This window comes from Neolamprologus brichardi, chromosome 4 (assembly GCF_056152115.1).
Source record: "Neolamprologus brichardi isolate AB-2024 chromosome 4, ASM5615211v1, whole genome shotgun sequence".
NCBI lineage: Eukaryota > Metazoa > Chordata > Actinopteri > Cichliformes > Cichlidae > Neolamprologus > Neolamprologus brichardi.
The window spans coordinates 20309070-20332120 of record NC_142107.1 but is presented as its reverse complement, the minus strand read 5'-3'; the positions used below and the strand labels follow the sequence as shown (position 1 = coordinate 20332120).

Here is a 23051-nt window from a genome sequence, read left to right as displayed (position 1 = left end):
TAACCTTCAGATATTTAGAGGCCTCGTTCTCCATGTTTAACATGTTGCAAATACTAGTTACTAAGTTATCTAGCAGACAGAGATGTCATTAGTTTAGCAAAGTATTTTGATAGGATGAGAATACTACAGGATGTGCTTTGACAAACAGTTTTGAACCATTTAAAACCAATGATAATAGTTTCTTTATGGATAATCTATGCAGCACATTTGTGGTAAAATGATTAGTTGAAACAAAAGAAAAGAAAGCTGTCATTTACCCTAAAATCTCACTCTATAATCCCATTCTCAAAAAAAAAAAAGAGTGAAAAGACAATAAAAACAAAGCCTGTCAAAAGTACGGGAATGTCTATATGACACCAGTTCACGAAAAAAAAAAAAAAAGACCCTTTGTTCGATACAGTCTGTTTATCCATCTCACAGGCGGACACGGCCTGTAGAAATCTCTTCTTCCTGTGTCTGCCTCCTGTTTTCCCTCATGAGAGGAGTGAAAGAGCCAAAAGAGAGGGAGTGAGGGAGACAGAAGAAAAACGAGCGCATCAATCAAGTAGCTTCTCATTGCCAACAATGAGCTCAGTCTCCTGTGTCCCTTCATTTACAGGACTCACTGGGCTTGGACAGGCTCGTCCTCCCACACATATAAATACACTGATAACAATTAGACAACATATTTAAAAACTATTTATTTGTTTTTGAGACAGGGAAGGACATATATACAGTATATATTTATATATAACATACTATTCTTTTCTTGCTGTAAAATAAATTTGATACATTAGACTTTGCACTGCAAGTCTTGTCATGATACATATAATACATTTACATATATTGATTTCTACCAGCTAGTCTGTATTCATTTGATCATCCTAGGGTCCTTAATTTCTTTAAAACTGCATCACTTAAAACACATTTTAGCTGCCTTTAGCATGTAGCAGCCCCATAGAAATAGTTTTCTATTACAGTTAAGGCAGTAGCAAGCTTATTGCCCAGAAAAATCATTTAATACTGGACTCGTCTGAACCCTGGGATAAACAAAGTCGTCGTCTGGGTTGAACAGCGAACTCTGACATTCAGCGCTGGCTCTGATCCTGTTTGTCTTTGGCTCACACACCACTTAATTATGCTTTAATAACACTGAGTTCACAGAAAAATATTCCTAGAAATTTCTTTTGTAGGTTAAACCCCTAAAGGTTTCATTCATGAGTCTCCTAGATGAGTCAAAACAGTATGGCCAATCATGCAAATTTTCCATAACCTGTCAGGTAATACTGCCTTCAAAATGTATAGCTAAGGATGTGTGGAAACATTTTTCTGCACTGGAACAAAAACCAGGCAGCCTGAGTTCGTTTTCCATCCATTTTTCATTTATAAACCCCATTTCTGAAATGTCTGCAAAACCAGTTGCTTTCAACGAGTCACTTTTAACAAAACTAAGTCCTCAAAGTATCATTAGCTTTGACAGAGTCTGAATATAAAAAATATATTTAAACATATATACCTATAAACATTTAACTGGAGTGGACATGGGGATATAAATACAAGTGAAAGAATATTCACATTTGAAGTTAAACAAACCAAAACATCACAAACATTCCTTTTATAGAAAAGTGCATCTGATTTAAATTGATCTTTACGCTAAAGCTTCTCAGTCAGGGAGGTCTGGGCCAGACACACGTGAACACAAAGAAGGCCCATCACATTAAGGCCTTTAGTTTGACTTTTCAAACAATAAAAAGCGTCATCTGATTTACTTTTATACATACAAGATTAGTTTATCTACTCCTGCTCTGAGCTACAGCAGGAGGATGTCTGACAGAAAAATTAGATACTACGAGGTGAAGTTCCACCCTTAACATCCCTTAAACTGTTTATTACATTATTCAGCTCAGTCCTCAGACTGTATTGAAATGCACTGATTTTCTGAATTTACCTGAATGCATTAAGATGGCCTGAAAGAGTAGATATTGTTCTTCTACCTGAAAACTGTTAGAAAAATCTCTCTTAGATCAGGCTAAGCACCTGCATTGCTCCTGTTTGCACCTCTCACACATAAAAACTAGTTTCAAGTGAAAGAGCGAAGCATGTCAAAAAAACAAAACACCTGGCAATCGTTGAAAAGTTTGCTTCAAAAATGTAGTTTCTCAAAATGAAACTTAACTGAAAAAACAAACTAATTTAAACTAATTGGTCAAGTTGGGAGTAATGTGCATTTCTTACTTTAGCCGCACACGACAACTCTTTGGCAGTTACAAAGTCTTGATTTCTACTTCCTGTTTTAAAATGTCATACATAATGCTGGATTAAGATGTTTCTTATATATTCTGTTCGAAGACTGCAGGATGATTATTTTCCAGATAAACTGATGTTAGATCCATTCAAATGCAACAAACAGAAAAACAAATGACCCTCATAGTTGTGGAGGATCATCGTCTATTCAAGATAATATCATCAGGCTTTGTGTATTTGTGTCCTATCATGATGTTATCCAAATTTCCTATCTTCCCTTTTACCAAGATAACTAAACAATCCTAAAAACATCTTAATTTTAAAGGGGCAAAAACTGAAAAAGTGCATCACAAATAGCTTAAAAAACAGAGATTTCTTTGTCTCAGAAAGGTGGAGATGGACAAGACGGGGAAAACAGAACAGCAATCTTGTCCATTTAGCGGCACTGTGGTTCAGCTTACACTTTCGGCTCACTGTAGCTTTAAAATGAGCTGAAGCTGCATGTTTAGATTTAAATACTTAAGGATATCTGGTATTTCTCATAACTGCACAAGTGAATGTAAACATGGGAGCTGATGCAACTGGTGCTTGAGCCTTAACTACATCATTCTGCCTTTGGAGTGCATCATTTGGTGTGTGTGACTGTGTGAGCTTGAATCTATCAAGCTACTTAATCTGTGTTTTGTTCCCCCCCTTGTGGAGACTCTTGTAAGAGCACATACTGGCATTTTTAAGGCTTCGCATTGACTGCCATGGTCAGCGTTGTTTGTGTTCTTTGGATGTGCTTGTGAGAAATCTTCTTTGAAGTATCTGAGTCCTGGAAGAAGCTCAGTGCCCTTAACACTGACATCTCAATCATCTCTATGTCTGGATTTCTGGGATCTTAAGGAAGCTGCACATGCTGCTGAGGCTACTCTGTGGTTCAGTTCAGAAACCACGCAGGTCTCAACACAGTATCTGGGAGAAAGGGTGTCTGAGCAGCTCCTCAGCACTGGGCCTGTGTTTGGCTTCCACAAAAATGCTGCGGATGAAGTCCCGTGCCTGGTCGGAAGTGTGCGAGGGCAGAAGCGGGTTGGTGGGCTGGGTGGCGATCTTGAATATCGCTGCCATGGCCTCATATTCAGCCCACGGTGGCTTTTCTGTCAGCATTTCGACCACTGTGCAACCAAGACTCCTACAAAAGACATACACAATAAATGTAACTTTAATATGGCTTACAGTGGAGTCTCAAAACAAGTTGAAACAAATACCACATATTTTGTCTGTGCGACTCACTCCTGAAGCCTTACAGGAATGTGTTTAGTGGAAACTTCGACACACACTGTCTGCAGATGGCCTCTGCCACCTATCTGGGAGCATTACTCTCCTTCCAGCACAAACTGAAAACCTGGAACATACCAACTTCTGTAATGACCTGTTTGACTGGCCTTCAGCCAATCACATCACTCGCCTGGTGGGTCACCACCCAATTAGACTGCATGAGGGAATGTGGTCTGCTGTGTGTGGGAGTGTAGTAGAAAGTGGGTTTCATACAGCAGGCTCCTCACCCAATTTAGTGTTTTCCTTTGAGAGAACATTGTTACTCCTGCTTACCGAGTAATAGCCTGCTATTTTCACACGTCTCAGCCTCCCCAACCCCTCATCGTGTGATCCTAATTTCATCTTCAAGTGTTTCTGACCAATAAACTTAGTAGTTTGTTACTTCCATCAAGGTGCTTCATGTGTTCGTTTCACTCTCACACAAGTTTCCATCACCAATCGCAGGAATCATAATGTGCAGCAACAAACACCCGATTGTTAGTGAATAAAGACTGCTGGTGATCTCAGTCACTACTGCAGCTACTGCAGGAGCATATATTAGCTGTCACTGGGACAGAGGGGGTACATCCTGGACAGGTTGCCAGTCTACTGAAGGATTTGGGTAAAGATACATCTGTATGTAAAATAAGATTTCTGTGACCTGACAACATTAAACCTTGTTTTTTTTACTCTATGTTTACAGAGTGTAAGTTGATTTGTTAACTGAGAGACACAAAAAACTGAAGTGGAGAATGCTTCATGTATGGATGTTGCTGTAAAGAAGCAGCGTACCAAAAGAATAAAGCAAGGAGGCATAAAAAGATGTACTCAAGGTGCAGTCATTGAGTAAATACACAGATTAAGAATATAGTTCTTGTAGTTTTAGTCATTAAAACTAACGCATCCATGTCAACACCAAAAACTGTACCACCCTCATGCATTTGTATCAGTTCCATAGTTTCTACTAAGCCTCTCTCTCTTTCTAGCAAATAAACTGTATGTCAGCAAGCCTTTTGAAACGGTGCAGAGGTCAACTTCAGTTTAACACACCGCCTTGATCGACTTGGACAAAACTAAACCGAAGTGGATCTTTTGGTCTTACCAGACATCAGCTTTCCTTCCGTAGCCCTCTCCGCTGATCACCTCCGGACTCATCCAGTAGGGGGTGCCGGTTACAGAGCGTATGCCGGTGCCAGACATGCAGATGGTCTGGAGCCTTTTGCTGGCACCAAAATCTCCAAGCTTCACGTTTCCCGCTGAATCCCGCAGGATGTTGGCACCTGAAAGCCACAGTTGATATGAAACATGCAAATATTACATGTCAATAATCCTCATCCGCAACGCAGTAAGAACCAAGCATCTCATTATAAAACACTAAACGTTTTCTTTCTGCAGAGCATGATGTTTCAGTATCTGCAGTTAAACAGGAATACCTTTGATGTCCCTGTGTACAATCATGTTGCTGTGCAGATAGGACATGCCTTCCAGTATCTGCCTTGTGTACTTGCGGGTGACATTTTCTGTCAGGGCCCCATAGGCCTTCAGCTGATCTTTGACAGAACCCTGACAGGAAGAAATCACAGGTTTTACATGGTAATGCCTTAAAACAACAGCTTAACAAGTCAGAGATAGTGAATGCAATAAAGAGTAAAGACAATGAGCTAAGAAATAAAGTTAAAAAGCTGAAAATGACAGAAGAATGAAAAGAAAACAAACGTGTTTCAATGTGTGATTTTTTAAAAATCACTTTCTGTCACTAGTTTCTGGAATAGTTAAAAAACTGCCCAGTTACTGTGAGATAAATGGAGTAACTTTAGTGGTTTGACAATTATAATAAAAGTACAGTGGTCAAATCGCTTTACTGAATAAATAAATATGTTTATATTGTCAACACAGCATCAACACAGCAATGCAAAACATTAACTCGTGGACATTTGTGTCTTTGTTGCCCTCGTGCGACTGTTTTCAGTCCTACATGCAATGGAAATGAACACACAGCCTGCGATTGAGCAAATGATTATCATGAAAACAATCACTGCTCTGCCTGAATCTGTAAAATGAGAGCTGCTGAGACTCACCCCCGGCATGTACTCCATGAAAATCGTGAGAGTTTTCTCGTTGTGATCCCTCAAACAACCGTAGTACTGAACAATGCGCTCGTGATGTAGGTTTTTCAGCAGCTGGATTTCGCACTCTAAAGCGCTGACCTCCTGCACAGAACAGTGAACACAGGGAAAATTAAAAACTGAAGAAAAGGCAACAAATAACAGAAAATCTATAATTTTTCAACATCTTTGCATTTTTATGGATTTGCAAATTGCAAAATGTGGATTTTAGCAACAGCTAATTCCCGCCCCAGGCCCTGTTATATCAGTTACCATTACACAGTCATCATAAACAAATGCAGCCATAAACAAATGATATTTTTTCTTTACTGCATGTGAAGTCAAGCCAAAAGTGGAAACTAATGCAGAGAGTCAATAAAAGCCAACAGCACGGTTCCCTAAAAGTAGTTCCTGTGTTTACTTCAGAGAATTAGGCCACAGCGGAGAGAGAGAGACAGAGAAAGGAAGAGTAGGAACTCAGAGGGACACAAACTAATCCCCAGGTCCCAGCACTGAAGCTGCTTTAACAGAAACAAATACTGAATCACATTTGCTACAAGCAGGGGGTGGGAGTGGGGGTGTGAAGGGGTAACAAGAGGTCAATGCAATGCTGACCCATCGCCCCTCCGTCACCACTGCAATATCTGGCTGCTCTCAGATACAGGAAGTGACAGTGCGTGTTTTCTCTGTGGCAGACAGGAAAAGAAATTAAAATGGGGAAGAGGGGGGGGTTGATGGTGGAAGGACAACTTCTACGATGCATTCCACTTTTAGTTTGTTGATTTTCCTTCCAGCAGGCTTTTATTTTTGTCTCGGGGGATAAAATAAAATTGGAAGCTTGAATCCAGAGCCGTAGCTAAACTGTGGATGTTGGTTGATTTATTAATCCCATGCTCAGCTATTCCTGCTAACAATCGACATTCCAGCATAATGACCTGAACAGATTATCGTATGAAGTCACACTTGGCACATTTTCAGCTGGACATTGGTCACGACTCATGACTTGTCAGTAATGTGCAACCTTGAGTGTGACATTAAAAAAAAAGCAAGAAGAAAAAAACGATTTCATCATTCATGAGATATACAGTAAAAAGAGGATGTGATGTAACCTTCTGACAAACGCAGCACAATTTTAATGTACAAGCAAAAGCAAAAGTTTGCAAATATACAACATGTGAGCATAACAAGAAAGTCACCGTGGAAACAAGAGTACCAGGGAGAGAAATAGTGAGAACGCCCACACACGTGAAAAAAAATTCCGTTTGTGAAGGTATGCATAAAGTTAAACCATCCGTGTCAATGAATATCTCCTAGCTCCTCACCTTACTGGTCTCAGGACTGTCAGGATCAAACTGGACTTGCTTGGCAGCGAGCTCTCTCCCAGTATCTACATCATAACACAGGTAAACCTGACCAAACGCGCCCTGGCCCAGAAGCTTCCCCCGGCGCCACGTCACCGGAGCACTGGGCGCTGAAAACAAACAGACAAAAAACAAAACATTTGTTGGTTGTTGTTTTATGTATCCATTCATTCTCTTCCACTTATCCTTTTCAGGGTCGCACGGGGCTGGAGCCTTTCCCAGCTGTCTTAGGGCGAGAGGCACCGTACACCCTAGACAGGTCGCCAATCTGTCGCAGGGTTAACACATATACACACCTCATACTCACATTCACACCTATGGGCAATTTAGATTTTCCAATTAACCTATCCCCACTAACTGCATGTCTTTGGACTGTGGGAGGAAGCCGGAGTACTCTGAGAGAACCCACACAAACACGGGAAGAACATGCAAACTAAACAGACAGAAAGACGCCGGCCTAATGGTGGAATTGATCTCAGGACCTTCTTGCTGTGAGGCAACAGTGCTAACCACCAGCTTACATTTTCAGAAATATAACTGAATATTAAACAAAATGTTACTCATTCTGTTACACAACTTCCTTAAATGGTCATTTCCAGTTACAATTTTAAATCCAGTCTTTAACCGCCTAAGACCCGAACTCTTCCACGACATGCATTTTTAATTTCTCTTTGATATTTGGGCATATTGGGGCCCGATGAATGTAAAAACAAAGAATTAGCAAATTTTTTTTAACCATATTTTTGTTTTTAAGAAAAATAAGAGCCACATATGAGGATATTCGTTTAAAATTTTCATAGAACAGTAGCAGTATAATGTCATCGTAAGTGGATATCAGGCCCATGTAGAGCAAAATTGAGTATTTTAGTCTAAATAACCCAAAATGTGATGTCCACATATGTGGACGCCAGGTCCTAGGAGGTTAAGGCAGACTTGGCTCCAAGTACCCGGAGTTAAAATTGTCATTTGACAATTTGAAAAAAACAAAACAAACCGAACTTCCTGTCAAATTTAGTCACATGTTTCATTTACCGACACTCTAATTTTGCTCCCGTGGGTGATTTTTATAAAGAGTATGAAATCAAATGTTTTTTCCTTTATGATGCAGTATAACAGGAACTAACATGATTGAGATAAGCTTCAGCTGAAAAATATAATTAGCGCTGTTGACTCATTTATTCACCTCTGTCACAAGCACTGCGTATGAACCTTTTTATTAAAAAGTTGTGTTTTACTCACACTTGTGGGGAACAGAACGATCCTGGGGGCGTAGCCTGCCTTGTGCGTCGACCTGCTGCCAGCTGCCCAGACTCTCCTCACTGCCGTTAAGTGACCGTCTTGAGGGCACTAGAGTGAAAAGGTTCCCCTGAGGGCGACGAATCCGTGGAAACGTTCGGCGACCTTGAGGAGAACAGGAAAGAGTGCGGCTGATTCTAATATAACATTGTGAATGGTGAGACTAAGGAAGGCTATACTACAGATGGAGGCAGTATATAGTAGATATCATTAATCTCACCTTCACTGTTGTCCTTATAAGGGAGGGACACAAGGTACCTTCGAGGAAAGGTGCCTCCCTTCCCTGCAACCCTGTCATACACATGATTCTCCCGATCTGAAAACAAACACCCGGAGTGTCATAGCTCAGCAGGAAGCTGCAGTTGAACAGTTTAGTTAGCTGCACGGTGTCACGTACCATTAAATTTAGCTTCTTTGATACTCTATTTCGTAGCTTGTACTTAGAAAGCTTGCAGCCAGTTTACATTATCACTAACAAGAAATCACTGATTAACAAAAGTAGATAACAGATAAATTATTATTAAATGATTATATTGCGTATAATAGATAGATAACAGATCAGTAATTAATGTTATGCACTCAGCTTATCAAAGCGCAGGGCAGTTTGCTAAAAACTTACTAAGGTAAGACTGAATGCACACATTGTATGTCTTATTACATGAGTGCTGTAATCATCTTTCTATAGAGGTAATGGAAATACTTGGCTTGGCTGTTACCTGAGCACTCTTGACGATTATCAGGGTAACTCTTGGCTCTGTGCATGCGAGACTTCCTCAGTGAGGGGCTGTGAAAGAGGAGCGGGAAGGATGAAGACTGAGGTATGTTCGTTTCATAAGCGTTTCATCAGCAAAACGTTGCATTTATTTTATTTTACAAATGCCAGTAGTTGAAATGTAATGGAGAAATGATAAAATAAGGCATGAGTGGTAAGCTCCTGGCAGGAGGCATCAATGTTAGTTTTGTATTTAGCAGGCAGAGCTTGTTTGTCACCTGTCTGAGTTGCTGTCCAGAGACTGGCAGCTTCCAGAAATTGAGTTCTCTGCACTGCTCCAGGGATCCAGCACCTGCACAGGGCACAATGGAAAATTCAGAGTGTCCATTTTTTTGCACATGTGGTTTGTGTACACACAGGACTATGTTTTTGAAAACATTTTCTGTAGAACAGCTGCTCTGGAAAATGGAGATGAGCAAATGTGGGGAATTTGCCGAGCACTTAGTTCAGCTTTTTACTCCCAAACTTAATTTGAACTTCTTAGGAAGATGTTTACAAAATCTCATCATGTCAGCCTCACAGCCCATTAAAAACCAAAGTCGGAAAAGATCTTAATTGAATCTCATATGTAAACAAATCTTAAAAGTCGTAATCACAAAGACACAAGATCCATATGATTTCTATTATAAGTTTTCTTTCCCCCCATTATGAATAAAGAGATGGCTCACGCATTGATCGCTGGTTTCTGGGATGAACTCTCCCTCACTGTTTATGCTGGTGTATGAACCTTGGCGGGCGATCCTCTGCTGGCGTTCAGGGACGTAGCCAGGAGGTGGGGAACTACGCCCTGTGTTCTGAGAACCTGGAATCAGTCAGAAATGATGTGTATTAGCTAGTTACATGTTTGCCTGATTTTAAAAATTGTTAGGCTCTGTTCCTCTCTACTGAAACTAATTTTTATTTTCCTGCAGTACACATGAAAGTCGGACATGTTGCTGTTGAGACTACAGTCCATGTTGTAATTTTGGGGGTTTTCTTCTTGCTGACCAACAAAGATAAGGCAACAATGAGAACTAGTTTCAGCATTTGAACTTGTTATGATGCAAAGCTCTCAAGCCTTCTAGGAGCTACTTTGACCCCTCCTCCTCTAGAGGGGGAAAAAAAAAATCCTAAAACAGACCACTGGTCCGCCACACTAATAGCATTCTGTAATCTGATTGGCTGCTGTCCAGCAGGCATCGTCTAGTGATGGTGAACAGGAAAAGGAAGAGGACTCATTGCAACAAGGGGAAGCAAAAGAAACACCAGTACAAGAGAGTAAAATAAGACAGGGCAGGGAAATCAAGGCACAAGAAAAATATCCATAACTGATAATTCAGTAACTGTTAGGAGATATAATCCAGTTCAAGTCAATCGGATCTCTTTTTTTCTCAAATGAGTAAAATTGTGAAGAACTTTAAATAGACCTGAAATCACAGTATTTACCAGTTGATAGGTGACGTCCCCTGGGCTCGGAGCTTTGGTACACTGTGCTCACATCTCCAGTGGACTGGGAGGATTTGATCCTCACCTGCTTACATGGCACGTGGTGGGAAGGAGAGGATGCCTGTAGTTTGGGAAAAGATAGGAGAACAGAAGATGTGAACAATGCTTTAACACATTTAACAATTTCCTCATGTCATCAAACCACTTAGTGTCGGTAAATCAGGAACTTGGGTATTTCACAACATGGCGCTGTGGTGAAGAAATGGTAGTGATGCAACTGTATGCTGTAAATGCACGCCCCTGTGTGTGTGTGTGTGTGTGTCTTGAGTCTTACATTGCTGTGCTCCTGAGTGAGAAGCAGTATCCTGATGCTCTTCATGTTGGAGCTCCGGTCTAGTAAGTCGATTGCCTTGTCAAGGTCATCCTGTCCTCGCAGAGGAATGGACAACTGCCAAGAAACCAGACAACAAAAAGAACACACACATTCAAAATGACATGGAAACAAATCCTTGCCAACATTTACAAGCATACGCAGGCTGCTGCTCAAACGTAAAATGCACGAACATTAAATCAACACAGAAAACAGACATGCAGGAAGGCACAATTGAGCGAATGAGAATTGGAAAGCTGATAACGGATGATCCATTACTCATGTTTCCATTTACCAAATTACTTGCCCTTCCTCAAAAGAGGATTTACAACTACTATTTAAGAACATAACATCTTAAGATTTAAAGTACAATTTGGATGATGTCGCGGTGTCTTCCTGCATCTTTTACTCGACTCTGAACATGTCTCGACTCAACGATCCGTCAAATTCTTGAGGAAGGAGCAGCGTGGGTGGGTGGTTGGGTGAAGGGGGCGGGGGGGGGCACAGTATAACACTTTACCTCATTGTTCATATAATGCAGGTCTAGCTGCTGGCCAAAGACCGTCTTGACTTTCTGCTGAATTTCCTCAAACTGCACAGGTCGTCCAAAGACCAGGATCCTGCAAAAAGAAAAGCAGCAATGAATCATCCAGACAAAGGAATTATGAAAGATTTACACCAGTTGGTAAAGAAACTGCATTAAATTACGTGCACACATGCAACCAAAATACACAAGCTGATGTTTTGAGTGTGTGCAGATTTTTCTATGTACACCTTGCATATTTGTGGTTTATGTTGGCAGTCGCTGGCTAACCACAGTCCTTTTCCCTTCTCTTCTCCAGCTCACATACCAGTCTGAATTAAGTGTGTGTCAGACTGTGAGAAGTGCTCTTTCATGAACTGGAACATGTGACAACAGCTGCATGCCTAAGTGAATGTGTTTATGTCTCCTCCATGAGTTATTAGTCACTCTCACTTCATATGAATGTATACTACTGGAAAGCACGATACCCACACATTCACAACATGCATGTTAATGCAAACCACGCCAAACTCACCTCCTCTCTCCTGAGAACTCAAACTTTATCCTGACATCGTCCTGAAAGAAAGCAGAAATAGCAAGGTCAAAGGATGCTAATACAGTAATGTACAAAAGTCTCAAGTAACTAAATATTTTGCTTTCCAGGAGCCAGATTTTCTTGTAATTTTTTAAAAAAGTGAACAGTGGTTTTCTAATCTTAATGAAAGTCTTTAAAAGATTTTCTTTTGGAGATTGACTGCTTTTTCACTCATTATTTAGACCAGTTGTCGTTGTACCTGAACATTTTCAGAGAAATGTTGTTTTACTCAAAGTTGTATCTACACATAACTAACAACTTAGGAAGGAACCAATTTTAAATTGCGTCTTCTGATTCTTTGTTACTAGCGGCCCGGTGGAAAAGCACATAATTATTTCTTCTTTCTTTACTGAATCTATGTAAAATGCCAATGAGAACAAAGTTTAAGCCCTAAACAGTATTCTTACACCAGTAAGGTGATTCGCAAAGAGCTATTGGCTGCACACTTGGCATATCTTATGCAGTGTGTAAGAGCCAATTAAAGGTTAATTTTATTGGTACTGGTAAAATGATTAGAGGAGAAATATACATGTTTGATGTTAAGAATATAATTTCCAGTTAATTTCAAAATACTGTTTTGTTAAAGGTATAGAATATAGAAGTGCGACATTCTAATGCGCTTTTTAGTATTTTGGGCTTCCGGCACACTGTAATTACGTAGTTGGGGAGTCGGATAAGCTGGAAGCAACACAGTTTTTTGACCGAGTCTTGCCATGTAAACTAAAAGCTTCAATAAACATCGTTTTTGCAAGAAAATTACCTAGACTTGCTCGCGTTTCAAATGCATGTTGCTGGACTGACTCCTAAAGGTGGTACAGAAGAGTGAAATAGAGACGGAGTGCCGCCACTACACAGTGTGTCCTTAAAATTTTAGGGAAACTAGACAAGCAGAACAAAAATAAGGTGGCAAAGATTCAGATGAGTCATGTCTTTAAGAAATAAGAAAAAAAATCCAATTTAGACCTGACACAGGCCTTTGCATTTTGTCCTCCAATTGATCCATCTACTGTTCACTGAACCCTGATCAGAAATGGTCTTAGTGAATAGCTGTCAAGAAGCCATTCTTAAGGAAGGGAAACAGGGAGAAACGCCTGAGGTGTGCCAGACTCCACGAGAACTGGAGTGAAAATCAGTGGCAACAGGTGATCAATACAGATTCCAAATTTTTGGTTCAAATTGTCAGTACGTGCGTCAAATGACGTCAGAAAAAAGGGCCAAGAATGAGCGTCTACAGCCATCTGTAAACCACAATTAAGGCTCTGTCTGGTTTGGGGCTGCAGCCAGTGGTGTTGGAAATCTTGTCAAAACTGATGGAATTATGCATGAAAAAAACATACTGTTGGTTTTGATCCACCATGCAATACCATCTAGAAAGTGTGTGATAATATCCCCAAACACACTTCCAGAGCATATCGGTATAGAAAAAACACAATGAAACTCCAGCAGTCATGGATTGGCCTCCTCAAATGATCTTATTATTACTGAAGTGGCGTGGAATCAGACAGAAGGCAACAAAAGGCAGCCAACATCCTAAGAATGTCCCTCAAGACGTCTGTAAAATTATTGCTGAAGATTAATTAAGTAAATTACAAGAAAGCTTGCCTAAGAGAGTTCAGGCTGCACCGAGGAGTAGTGGTGATCATACCAATTAGACTTCACCTGTGGGTCTCACACAAAGCCAAGCCAATGTGTACCTCTTTAATTTCTTAGAGAACTTGCACTTGTAACAACTGCAAATAAAGTTACCGAGATTACACGGATAGCCAAGCAGAGAGAGAATTTCTTGTTATAATTCTACAGGAAACAAACTTATTCACCTTCTTTTAGAGTTACATGAGGAGATTGCTTTCTGACTGACCATCAGAAAACACGAAGCTACAGCCAGGATCCAGCTGGCTTGGCTTAAACTGAAAAATGGAGAGATCAGCTAACATGGTCCTGTCCAAAGGTAACAAACTACACCTACCACCAGCTCTAAATCTTACCAACTAAGTTATTTCCCATTGCTTTCATTTGGGCAAAAAAACAAAGTGTAATACTGGAAATTGAGGACATAACTACAGCTTAGGATTCAGGATGCTGACCATTAACCCATGAACAGCAACAACCTGGGTCAAATTTAGCTTGGATGTATTTTTCTCTTTTAAATTGTGGGGGATAGTAATATCACTACTACACCTATCCCCCACAATTTGCATTATTATATCCTGGGCAAAGATTCTTCAAACAGCCCACGTAAAACTGTGAAATGAGGAAGAATTTGTTTCTACTACTTGTGAACTTTTCCATTCTACCTTTGGACAAAACTAGGGTCCTTGCTCCCTAGTGTCCAATTTCTTTTGTAAACTTGTCAGGTGCTCACATAAGCTTTATATATACACACTGTACAGATAAAAGTCAAGTATGTATATCAATCTTAAATGCAACTTTTGCAGGAATGGGAACAAGTTTTATTTCCCAGAACGTTGCTTTGGGCAAACACCAAGATTAAATTTTAGGTGGGCCAAGTGCCACTTTTTCTTCTTTTTTAGAAAAGCTAAAAAATTATTTGACAAATTGGTGGTGACTTTGGAAATTCATGTAATTTTGCTAAAACTATGTACCATGTGCGTCAGGAGAAATACTAAAAGCATCAAAAAATTTTGCCAAATAGTCCTGGACACTTACACTGAGCTCTATTAAAGAAGTTTTCTCTAATAAAAATTCTTTGCTTGACACATTTGTCCCCCCTGATCTCTGGACTCGGGGTTTTAAATTGAATTGTAGAACAAATATCACTCTGGCTCATTATGTTTATTAAACTCATTTCTCACTACACGACTTAGAGAAAATATATTCCTTCAAAACACAACATAACAACGCATTCATTTAAGACACAACAACTGAGGAAGCAGCTTATGAAGACAAACAAATTTATACGATTTAACCTTTGTTTAGACCTGTTTCTAAAGGGTCTTGCCTAATAAATGACAACTTTACGTCTTCAGAACTGCATTGCAAAACTCACCTTATGTGTTTTTAGACTCACAAAATCTTGATGTTGTGTATTCATATTGGATCAGCATGTTTTGTTTTTGATTTGTAAGATTTTAAGTTCTTCAGTTTCATTAATTTTCTGAAATTTTAGATAATTAATTCTTACTTTATAGCCAAATTGCGATGGACTGATGCTGTACCTGTCTGTTGGCCTGTGCTGGTGTTTTGGGTTTACCGCTGTCATGAGACAACACAGGCTGCCGCCGCGTCATCTGGAGGGCAACGAGGTCCTTCATTATAGAGTGGAGAGCCTGCCTCTCATCTACAGGGGGAAAAAAGGTTGGCAAAAAGCAGACAATTAGACAGTGGATTAACAAATGAGTGGTGTGAGCATGGCACAAAGTGAAAGAGATATGAGCTCTGCACTAACAGGTGTGAAAAGACAATCAGTCATATTTAATTGCAGCTTTATTGAAACTATCCTGTGACTGAGTATTGGAGGCTTGAAAGAAGTACTTTGTTTTTGATATCCTTATTCCCACATTTGATCTCAGGGCAAGTTCTGTCTTGTCTGGAAAAGCTCACGAAAGAAAAATATTCCCCTTGTATAGCTTGGACAGACATCATACAGCCCTGGGGCTGAACCAGACCCCTATCTCCAGAATGCTGAAAACCAGTCCTCTTCACCTGACTGTCTGGAGAAGCAAGTCGCACCAGCTATGCCCTCGGGGATGGTGATTGGTGTGTGTGTCTGTTTTTAATGTTGTTTAGAAAACTGTAGTCTAAGACTTACTCATTGTGGCGTTGTTTGTGATCGAGGTCTACAAACCAGTCTTCGGAAACTTGCAGGGTTGCCTCTGCTGTGCCAACCAACTCCCAGAGCCTTTAGTGGTAAACACAGAAATCAATTAGTTATGAGAATAAAGCATGCAATAATTGAGGTAAGAACAGATATGACAAAGGGCATCATTAAAAACTTGCACTACCTTACTGGTAAATGTTATGTATATGAGGAGACAATAGGGAAAAAAAGGAATCGCAGAATAAGACCAGAACGCTGGTATGACAAAGAACCTGTTATATTGTACCCGTCTTATATGAAATTACAGTAATGAAATTACACATTAGTGTTTAATATGTTTCAGAGAAGCTCTTTTTCATTTACAACACAAATCTCTTCTCATTCCTTGCAGGCACGTAACCGAACCCTGCAGACCACAGACCTAAAGAGTTTTTCTGACTGGAAGGCTAGGCGAATGTGAAAGTGTGCAGTGCATGTGAGAATGTGTATTGTGAGTTTGCCCATGAGAAAGAATGACAGTTGGAAACGGCTGAAATTCAAGCTGCCCTGGCAGTGATTATTCTGGCTTTGTTCGTATGGGAAAAATGTTCTTTGTGAGGAGTTTTCTGCCGTTTTAAGTAACTACCAGCTTTAAACAACCTCCTTTGCACGAGCTGCAAAACTCAAAGTCGGTTGTGTCATAACTCCATTGTTGATGTTAACAGGGCAATATTATCAGCCCTGCTCAAGGCGTCAACAGCATTATAAACTGAGGCATTTCCTTCAATGGAGAGGGTTTCCCTCATATTTGTACCAATAAACCATGGAATTTAAACTAATTCGGCAAAGGCAAATACAAAGCACTTTAGAGTTTCTTGAGACTTTGAGGTCTTAACACAAACTTCGTTTTCACAAATGCCCCAAATAATGAGTAAATATTGTTCAGTCAACCAGATACAAGTTGCCAGCAACTGCAGTTTAAAACAGCTGTTCCCCCAGAAATGCACCGACTTGTTTCTCACCCAGTTCTGATACCTCAACGTAATATCTGGTGATATTATGTAGAAACTGTGTACCACACAGCATCCTTAGGAAGACGTTTATGACCAGAAACTTGAACCCAAAGATTGAAATAGCATGTTTTATCCTGACACATGCTTTATTTTTCTTGAAATATACTGCAGCAAATCAATCCCTCTACACAAATTCTATCATTAGCTGCTGAGTAAGTCTTGAAAACTAAGGACTGGTTTGATTTAGAATATAGCTGTGACTAAAAAAACCCCAGTTAAAGAAGGTCAGACAAGAAGTTGAACGGTGTCTGAGTCTGGAGCCAACAGCAGAGGCTGTCCGTCTGTATTCTGTAGTCAAAGGCTGTCTTGAAGGAAAGCAAGAACACGAGAAACTCTACTGTACATGAAATAAGCAGCATCGGCACCTGAGGCAACTCATTGACTTTGTGGCTTTCTGGGTAATAATCACCCACAGGAATGCAGGGCATGTCCGTCTGTGGTCGCCGGAGCGTTGCCACATTGCTTTCAAGCTTATGCTACTCTCAAGTTGCCCTGCCAACGGTGAAGGTGCCAAATAGTTTTGTCCTGCAGTCCTTGAACTTGTTTATAGCATCTAATTCCAAAGTAAATAACATTGAATTTATGCAGCGTGTATTTCTCACTGCTGCATTAGTGCACAGACACTTGAGGTAACATAGAGCAATTACCTCATGCATTACCTTAAAAAAATGTGTGAGAAAGAACAGTCAACACAGTATTTAGAAACAAAACCGCAACTCAAGTGGTCCTTATGGTCAACAGCACAACAACAAGCTTCTCTGTCAAGTCCCCAAGCTACCCTCATCTCTCTCTTGCTTCTCCTGATTTTAATTACCTCCCAAGCGGAATTCGGGGAATTCAATGGAGAGTAAAGCTGCACTGTACCAGTCCAGTCAGCTGTGCCTGCTTTATTTTCCTTGTATCGCATTTCCAGGACTAGCAGGATTTACATGGATTTTCCTCCACCCTCTCTTCTCTGTCTGCTTTAAGAGGTGTTTAGTCTGAGGCTGTTTTTCTCAGCCACAGTCCCCTGTCTCAAGCCAGTGATGCATTAGGACTGAGGGCTTCGTAGCAAAATCCCATGGCCTGATGTCTGTCCTGTTTCAGGTGCACATGTGCTTTTCATTTAGTGGAACCCACCACATTTAAATATTGCAATCTCAACAAAGAGCTTGTGCTTGTGTTGGCTACGTGAAGTCTTAGAATGTCCTCTGTAGTGTTTTCACACATGGAAATACACTGAAAGTCAAAGCTTATGTGCAATGTACATCAAAATGTTCATTGTGCATGTTAATATGAAAACCACCGAAAAAGATTTAAAGACAGAAAGCTGGCACCTTCTGTTGCATTCATGGATAAGCTTGCAAAAGTGTTGTGAATAAAGACAACTTTGATTTAAAGCTAATATACTACTGTATGTTAGCTTTAAAACAAAGTTGTCTTAGTAGCAGGAGTTGGCAATCAAAGTCAGATGCATCCAGCAAATGGGCCCATTGCTTACTCCTCAATACAAATATGACAAAAATTAAACTCTAACCAGGATGGCGTGGGGAATAGCCTATAGTGAGCTCTGTTCTAGGTTCATAGTCGCATTTAAACTTAGCCTTTCAAAGCATCCTCTAATATGTCTCCTCTCAATACTTCATCATGCAAAATATTGCAGTTACTAAGCAATTGCATCACTCGTTATCAATCTCTCTTTTCCTTTAAATAGTAACATGAAGTCATTCAAGGTTAGTTTTCAACAGTAATTGTTAAGGAAACAAACTTACGTCTCCAGATACACAAACGTTACTGTGTATCTGGAAGTTCTGGCACAGAAGTCCTGACTTATCGTCCATAAAACAGATGGATGCTTTTATATGCCCATAACTAATCTGGTCCAAAGACTTCCCCTGTTGACTTAAGTTATTCTGATAAACTCTGTCACACTTAAATTTAGACCTTTGAATATTGTCAAATGACTATACTTGAGTGTAGGTCTTCATTGCCATCTCAGACTTCACTGACACACTCTCTTTCCTGTGCTGCTCTGGAATTTAGATCAATAAAAATAACTGCACTGTGGAGCTTTGGGTACAAGTTATTAATTTAGCTGTTGAGTTGATTTTTGTTCAGTTGTTTTATTTAATTTTAACTGCAGAAGGGTTTATGCTGCAAAATAGTACAGCCACCTCCCCCTCCATGAATTGCCACCTTATCATGATGGAGGGGTTTGTGTGCACACTTGATCCCAGGAGCTATGTTGTTGAGTGCAATTTGCCCCTGGTATGATCTCCCAAAGCAAATTGGTCCTGTTTGAGGGGCCAAACTAAGAGTGATTCACAAGATGAAGAAAAAACAAACAAACAAACAAAAAGGTGCATGGATACCCTGGGATAGGGTTACTGGGGTCCCACCCTGGAGTCAATCGCTGGTTGGGGTTAAGTTTGGGAGGAAGGGGGCAATCCACAGGCATTGATTTGGTCAGGCAGATTGACTTTGTAATTGTTTTTGTTATCAGACCATCTCCCTGTTGCAGTTTGTGTTGGACACTCAGGTAAAGAGATGAGCAGAGCTGTAAATTGATCACCACCTGGCTATAAGTTAAAACAGGTGGTGGTAGAAGATGCTGGACAGACTTGGCGTACCCCAAACATATAGTGAAAAACACGGGTCTGAGAGTCTGGGGAGGCAACGAAGCAAGACTTTCAGTCTCACTTGGCAATTATGGCAAACTGTCAGGTGACTCAGGAAGGGGAAGCAGCTTCCTGCTCATGCTGTTTACAATGGGGATGGAGTTCTGCTGACCTCAATAGAGGATATAGTCGCTTCTCAAGCCCACTGATACACCTTCTGTAGTAGAAGCAAAGTCTGGGGACAAGGAGGGGTGACTGGCCCATACTGTGATTGATTTACTGAAGTAGTCAAAAGCTCTTTAGTGGTCGAGCCCCTGGGGTGGATTAAATTTGCCTCGAGTTCCTTAAGACTCTGAACTTGTGGCTGTCGCGTTTGACATGCTTCTGCAGCATCACTTGGAAGTTTAGGATGGTGCTTCTGGCCCTTTGTTGCAGATTCTGTTCATAACTTTTATGGATAGAATTTTTAAGGCATAGCCACATGGCTTCAGCTTTGGCAACCTCAGGATCACGTCTCTGCTCTTTGCAGATGATGTGGTTTTTCCGTCCTAATCAGGCAGTGATCTCCAGCGTCACATGGGTTGGTTTGCAGGCAAGTGTGAAGTAGCTGGAATGAGAACCAGCACCTTTTTGAATCCAGGTTTGAATCCATGAACCTCAGCCAGAAAAGGGTGGATTGCTGACTCCAAGCCAGGGACGAGTTGCTGCCTGACCCTCTCCCTTATTGAAAAGATGAGGAGCTCAGTGATTTGGGAGGGACTCACATTAGAGCCACTACTCTACTATTGATAAAAGCCAGTTGAGGTGGTTTGGGCATCTAACTAGAATTCCTCCAAGTCCCGTGCTAGGAATGTTTTTTTGAGCATGTCCAAACTGGGAGAAGGCTCCAGGGTAGAAAAAGCACACACTGGAGAGATAATGTCTTGGCTGACTTGGAAATGTCTCAGCAGTCCCCCAGATGAGATGGAGTGCCCACGCAACCCGAACAGGATAGATACAGAAAATGGAACAAAATGGAATGACACATGCTTGAGGAAGATAAGCTATTCAATTTTGGAAGCACAGCTGTTATATATTCACTATGGAATATGAATTTAATTTTTTTTCTCAATTAAAAAGGTGGAAAGCTGGATGCCATTTTCAACCCTGACTGATTAAGACAAGAGCTCACAGACAAATCTTTTTTTAATGGAAACTTTTAGAAAAATACTACAACTACAATCTATATTCATTTTCAATTCCCTCCAGCTTTTTATACCGTCAATTTCTTAGACTTTATTCAACTAATTCAGCAAAACAAATAATTTCCAGGACACAGCCTATTCAATAGTAATAACAACAACAACAACAACAATAACAATAATAATAATAATAATAATAATAATAATAGACCCGACCCACGTAAATAATTAGAAAAGTTTACATTTCTGTTTTTGGCAGACAGATATAAAAAATATTTCAAATATATACATTTTTTCCCTGTCGCATGAACACAGCGCATAATTTACACCTGTCACTACTCTCAGGTGTAGCTCACAACCCTCACCTGTAGTGTCTCCAGGTCAGGTCAGGTCAGGACCGAGGTTCTCCCGCGTACAGCCGACGGGTCACAGTAGTCTAGCGGCAGGAATGACGCAGTAGGTCCAGCTGTTGTTAACGTCCATTAGTGTCCTCGGTCAGACCAACACACCAAAGAGTGTGAGTGACTGTAAAGGTGCCATCGGCGGGGCTGACCCCCCCAGGTATCGGGGCTTGTCTTCTTTAACGGAAAGTTAGATCACACACAAAAACCGATTCTTTCCAGGTTGTAAAAACAAGCACGGTCACATGAGGCAGCTGTAAGCCTCACAGAGAAAATGTTCCGATGGGAAAACCTACATCAAACAGCTCCAGCTGTGGCCCAGAGGCAAACTTTTGCGCCGTTGTAGCCTCGGATCCTTGGAAAACTTAAATTTCCAAAACATCTTTAGAAGTCACACTAAAAATCGATGAATTTAGAAATGTATTCAGAGCCGTGTCCCATTACAGTGTTAAATACGAACAAAAGCTGCCAAACCAAAGTGTAACAGTAACCGTATGGCCTGTATGAAATCCATTTGTGGGTAGCAGCTCGCCAGAGGAAAGACCGTACGATTTCCGTGATTCTGATGGCCTCTCTTCCTGCTAAGTTTGCAGATTTTCCTCGACCGTGGTTCCAGGTTTGAATCGACAATATTCTAGGAAGAAGATGTTTTTATTCTCATTGTTGCATTGAACATAACTGCATCGCATTGCAACGTGATTGATGATATAAACATAATCAGGGAAGAATACACGAAGGCCTATCTGGCCTATAAAAATGTGCAGATTAATTTAATTGAGATAGCACCGTTCTGGGTTCAGACTTAAAAATAACACAGACTATAGGGACATTGGCAGAAAAAAGTACTACCTTTGAGTTTATTATATACTTTAACCAGATGCGTTATGTCATGCGAAGCCAAGTAGGATAAAGTCCATCGATGTTTAAACTTCGCAGGGCTGCAGACTCTAAAATTGTAGATCCTGGAGTATTCATATAAACAGCAAAGTGATATTTAAAAAACAAACAAATAAACAAAAAAAAAGGTACATTAGACGAGCTCGGTCTGTTTTCAGCGACAGTAACAAAGATGTCGTTTGTTGAGAGGAACCAGCGGTCGTCCACAACCTTTCCGAACCAAAACAAAGCAAGAAATAATCTTCAGCTGAATACGTCAAACTTCCTGACAGAAAAAATATCGCCACCGGAACCAGCTTTTATGCTTCCAAGAAGTCATGAAAACGGCTCGAAAAGGTTGTATCCATGTTTCCCAGATGCTTCACTGTCCGGCATCCAAACGCAAGTAATAACGATGATTTATTCCCGGGGGGATTTCTGACTCCTAAACTATCTAAATTAGAGCCGTGCAGCCGCGGGGACGCGCTGTTACTCGGTGGAAGTCTTCTTTCTGGAGCGCGCACAATATTATTGGAGGGGCGGAGCAGCAGTGACGTCGTGAAGCGTTTGCTGCCGTGAAAAAGAGTTGGAAAATCCGAAATTCACAGCTTTTAACTTAACAGTCCTCATCCGTCTAAGTCATCTAATGTTTCCTTTAAGATTGAACAATAACGTGCATTCCCTAATTGAATTTAAACGACACGTTAGAATAATCTAACGTGAAGTATTTGAAGTCAAGTATTTTCATTTTATTTTGGTTTCAGCAGTACTGGACCTGGAGGGAGTGGAATACTTATGTAAAAAGGTCAACGGGTTGTACTTTATTATATCATAGGATTATTGTTGCATGTATTTGAAACATTTATTGCGCAGTGTAATGCACACACACACACACACACCTTTTCATTTAATTGTTTTTCTTTATTTTCATGACTATTTACTGTAGATTCTCCCCGAAGGCATCAGAACTACAAATGAGCACATATGGAATTATGTAGTAAACAAAAAAGTGTGAAATAACTCAAAACATGTTTATACTATAGATTCTTGAAAATAGCCACCCTTTGCTTTGATTACTGCTTTGGACACTTTTAACATTCTCTCAGTGAGCTTCATGAGATAGTCACCTGAAACGGTTTTCCAACAGTCTTGAAGGAGTTTCCAGAGGTGATGAGCAGTTTTTTGCCCTTTTGCCTT

The 23051-nt window shown here is 40.4% G+C and overlaps 1 protein-coding gene across 1 annotated transcript; it reads right to left on the bottom strand.

Annotated features, from left to right (window-relative positions):
• Positions 1 to 702: 702 nt before the first annotated feature.
• map3k3 (mitogen-activated protein kinase kinase kinase 3) lies at positions 703 to 22337 on the bottom strand. Its single transcript, XM_006803018.3, has 17 exons — positions 20943 to 22337; positions 15739 to 15828; positions 15146 to 15267; positions 11910 to 11950; positions 11372 to 11471; positions 10816 to 10929; positions 10482 to 10602; positions 9725 to 9858; positions 9275 to 9348; positions 9001 to 9068; positions 8505 to 8600; positions 8228 to 8389; positions 6950 to 7098; positions 5601 to 5732; positions 4956 to 5085; positions 4625 to 4802; positions 703 to 3397 (listed from the first exon to the last, which is right to left on the bottom strand). Exons 2-17 carry the CDS (start codon positions 15740 to 15742, stop codon positions 3169 to 3171), a joined length of 1854 nt encoding a protein of 617 aa, XP_006803081.2. The 5' UTR covers positions 15743 to 15828; positions 20943 to 22337; the 3' UTR covers positions 703 to 3168.
• Positions 22338 to 23051: the final 714 nt, after the last annotated feature.

Bases quoted from the DNA above. Each gene is read 5' to 3' on its own strand.
- map3k3 (XM_006803018.3), bottom strand. The intron at 10,930-11,371 runs GTAAAGTGTTAT...GTTTCTTGGCAG, and splicing joins TGCATTATATGAACAATGAG to TTGTCCATTCCTCTGCGAGG. The intron at 5,086-5,600 runs GTGAGTCTCAGC...TCTTCCTGTCAG, and splicing joins TCATGGAGTACATGCCGGGG to GGTTCTGTCAAAGATCAGCT.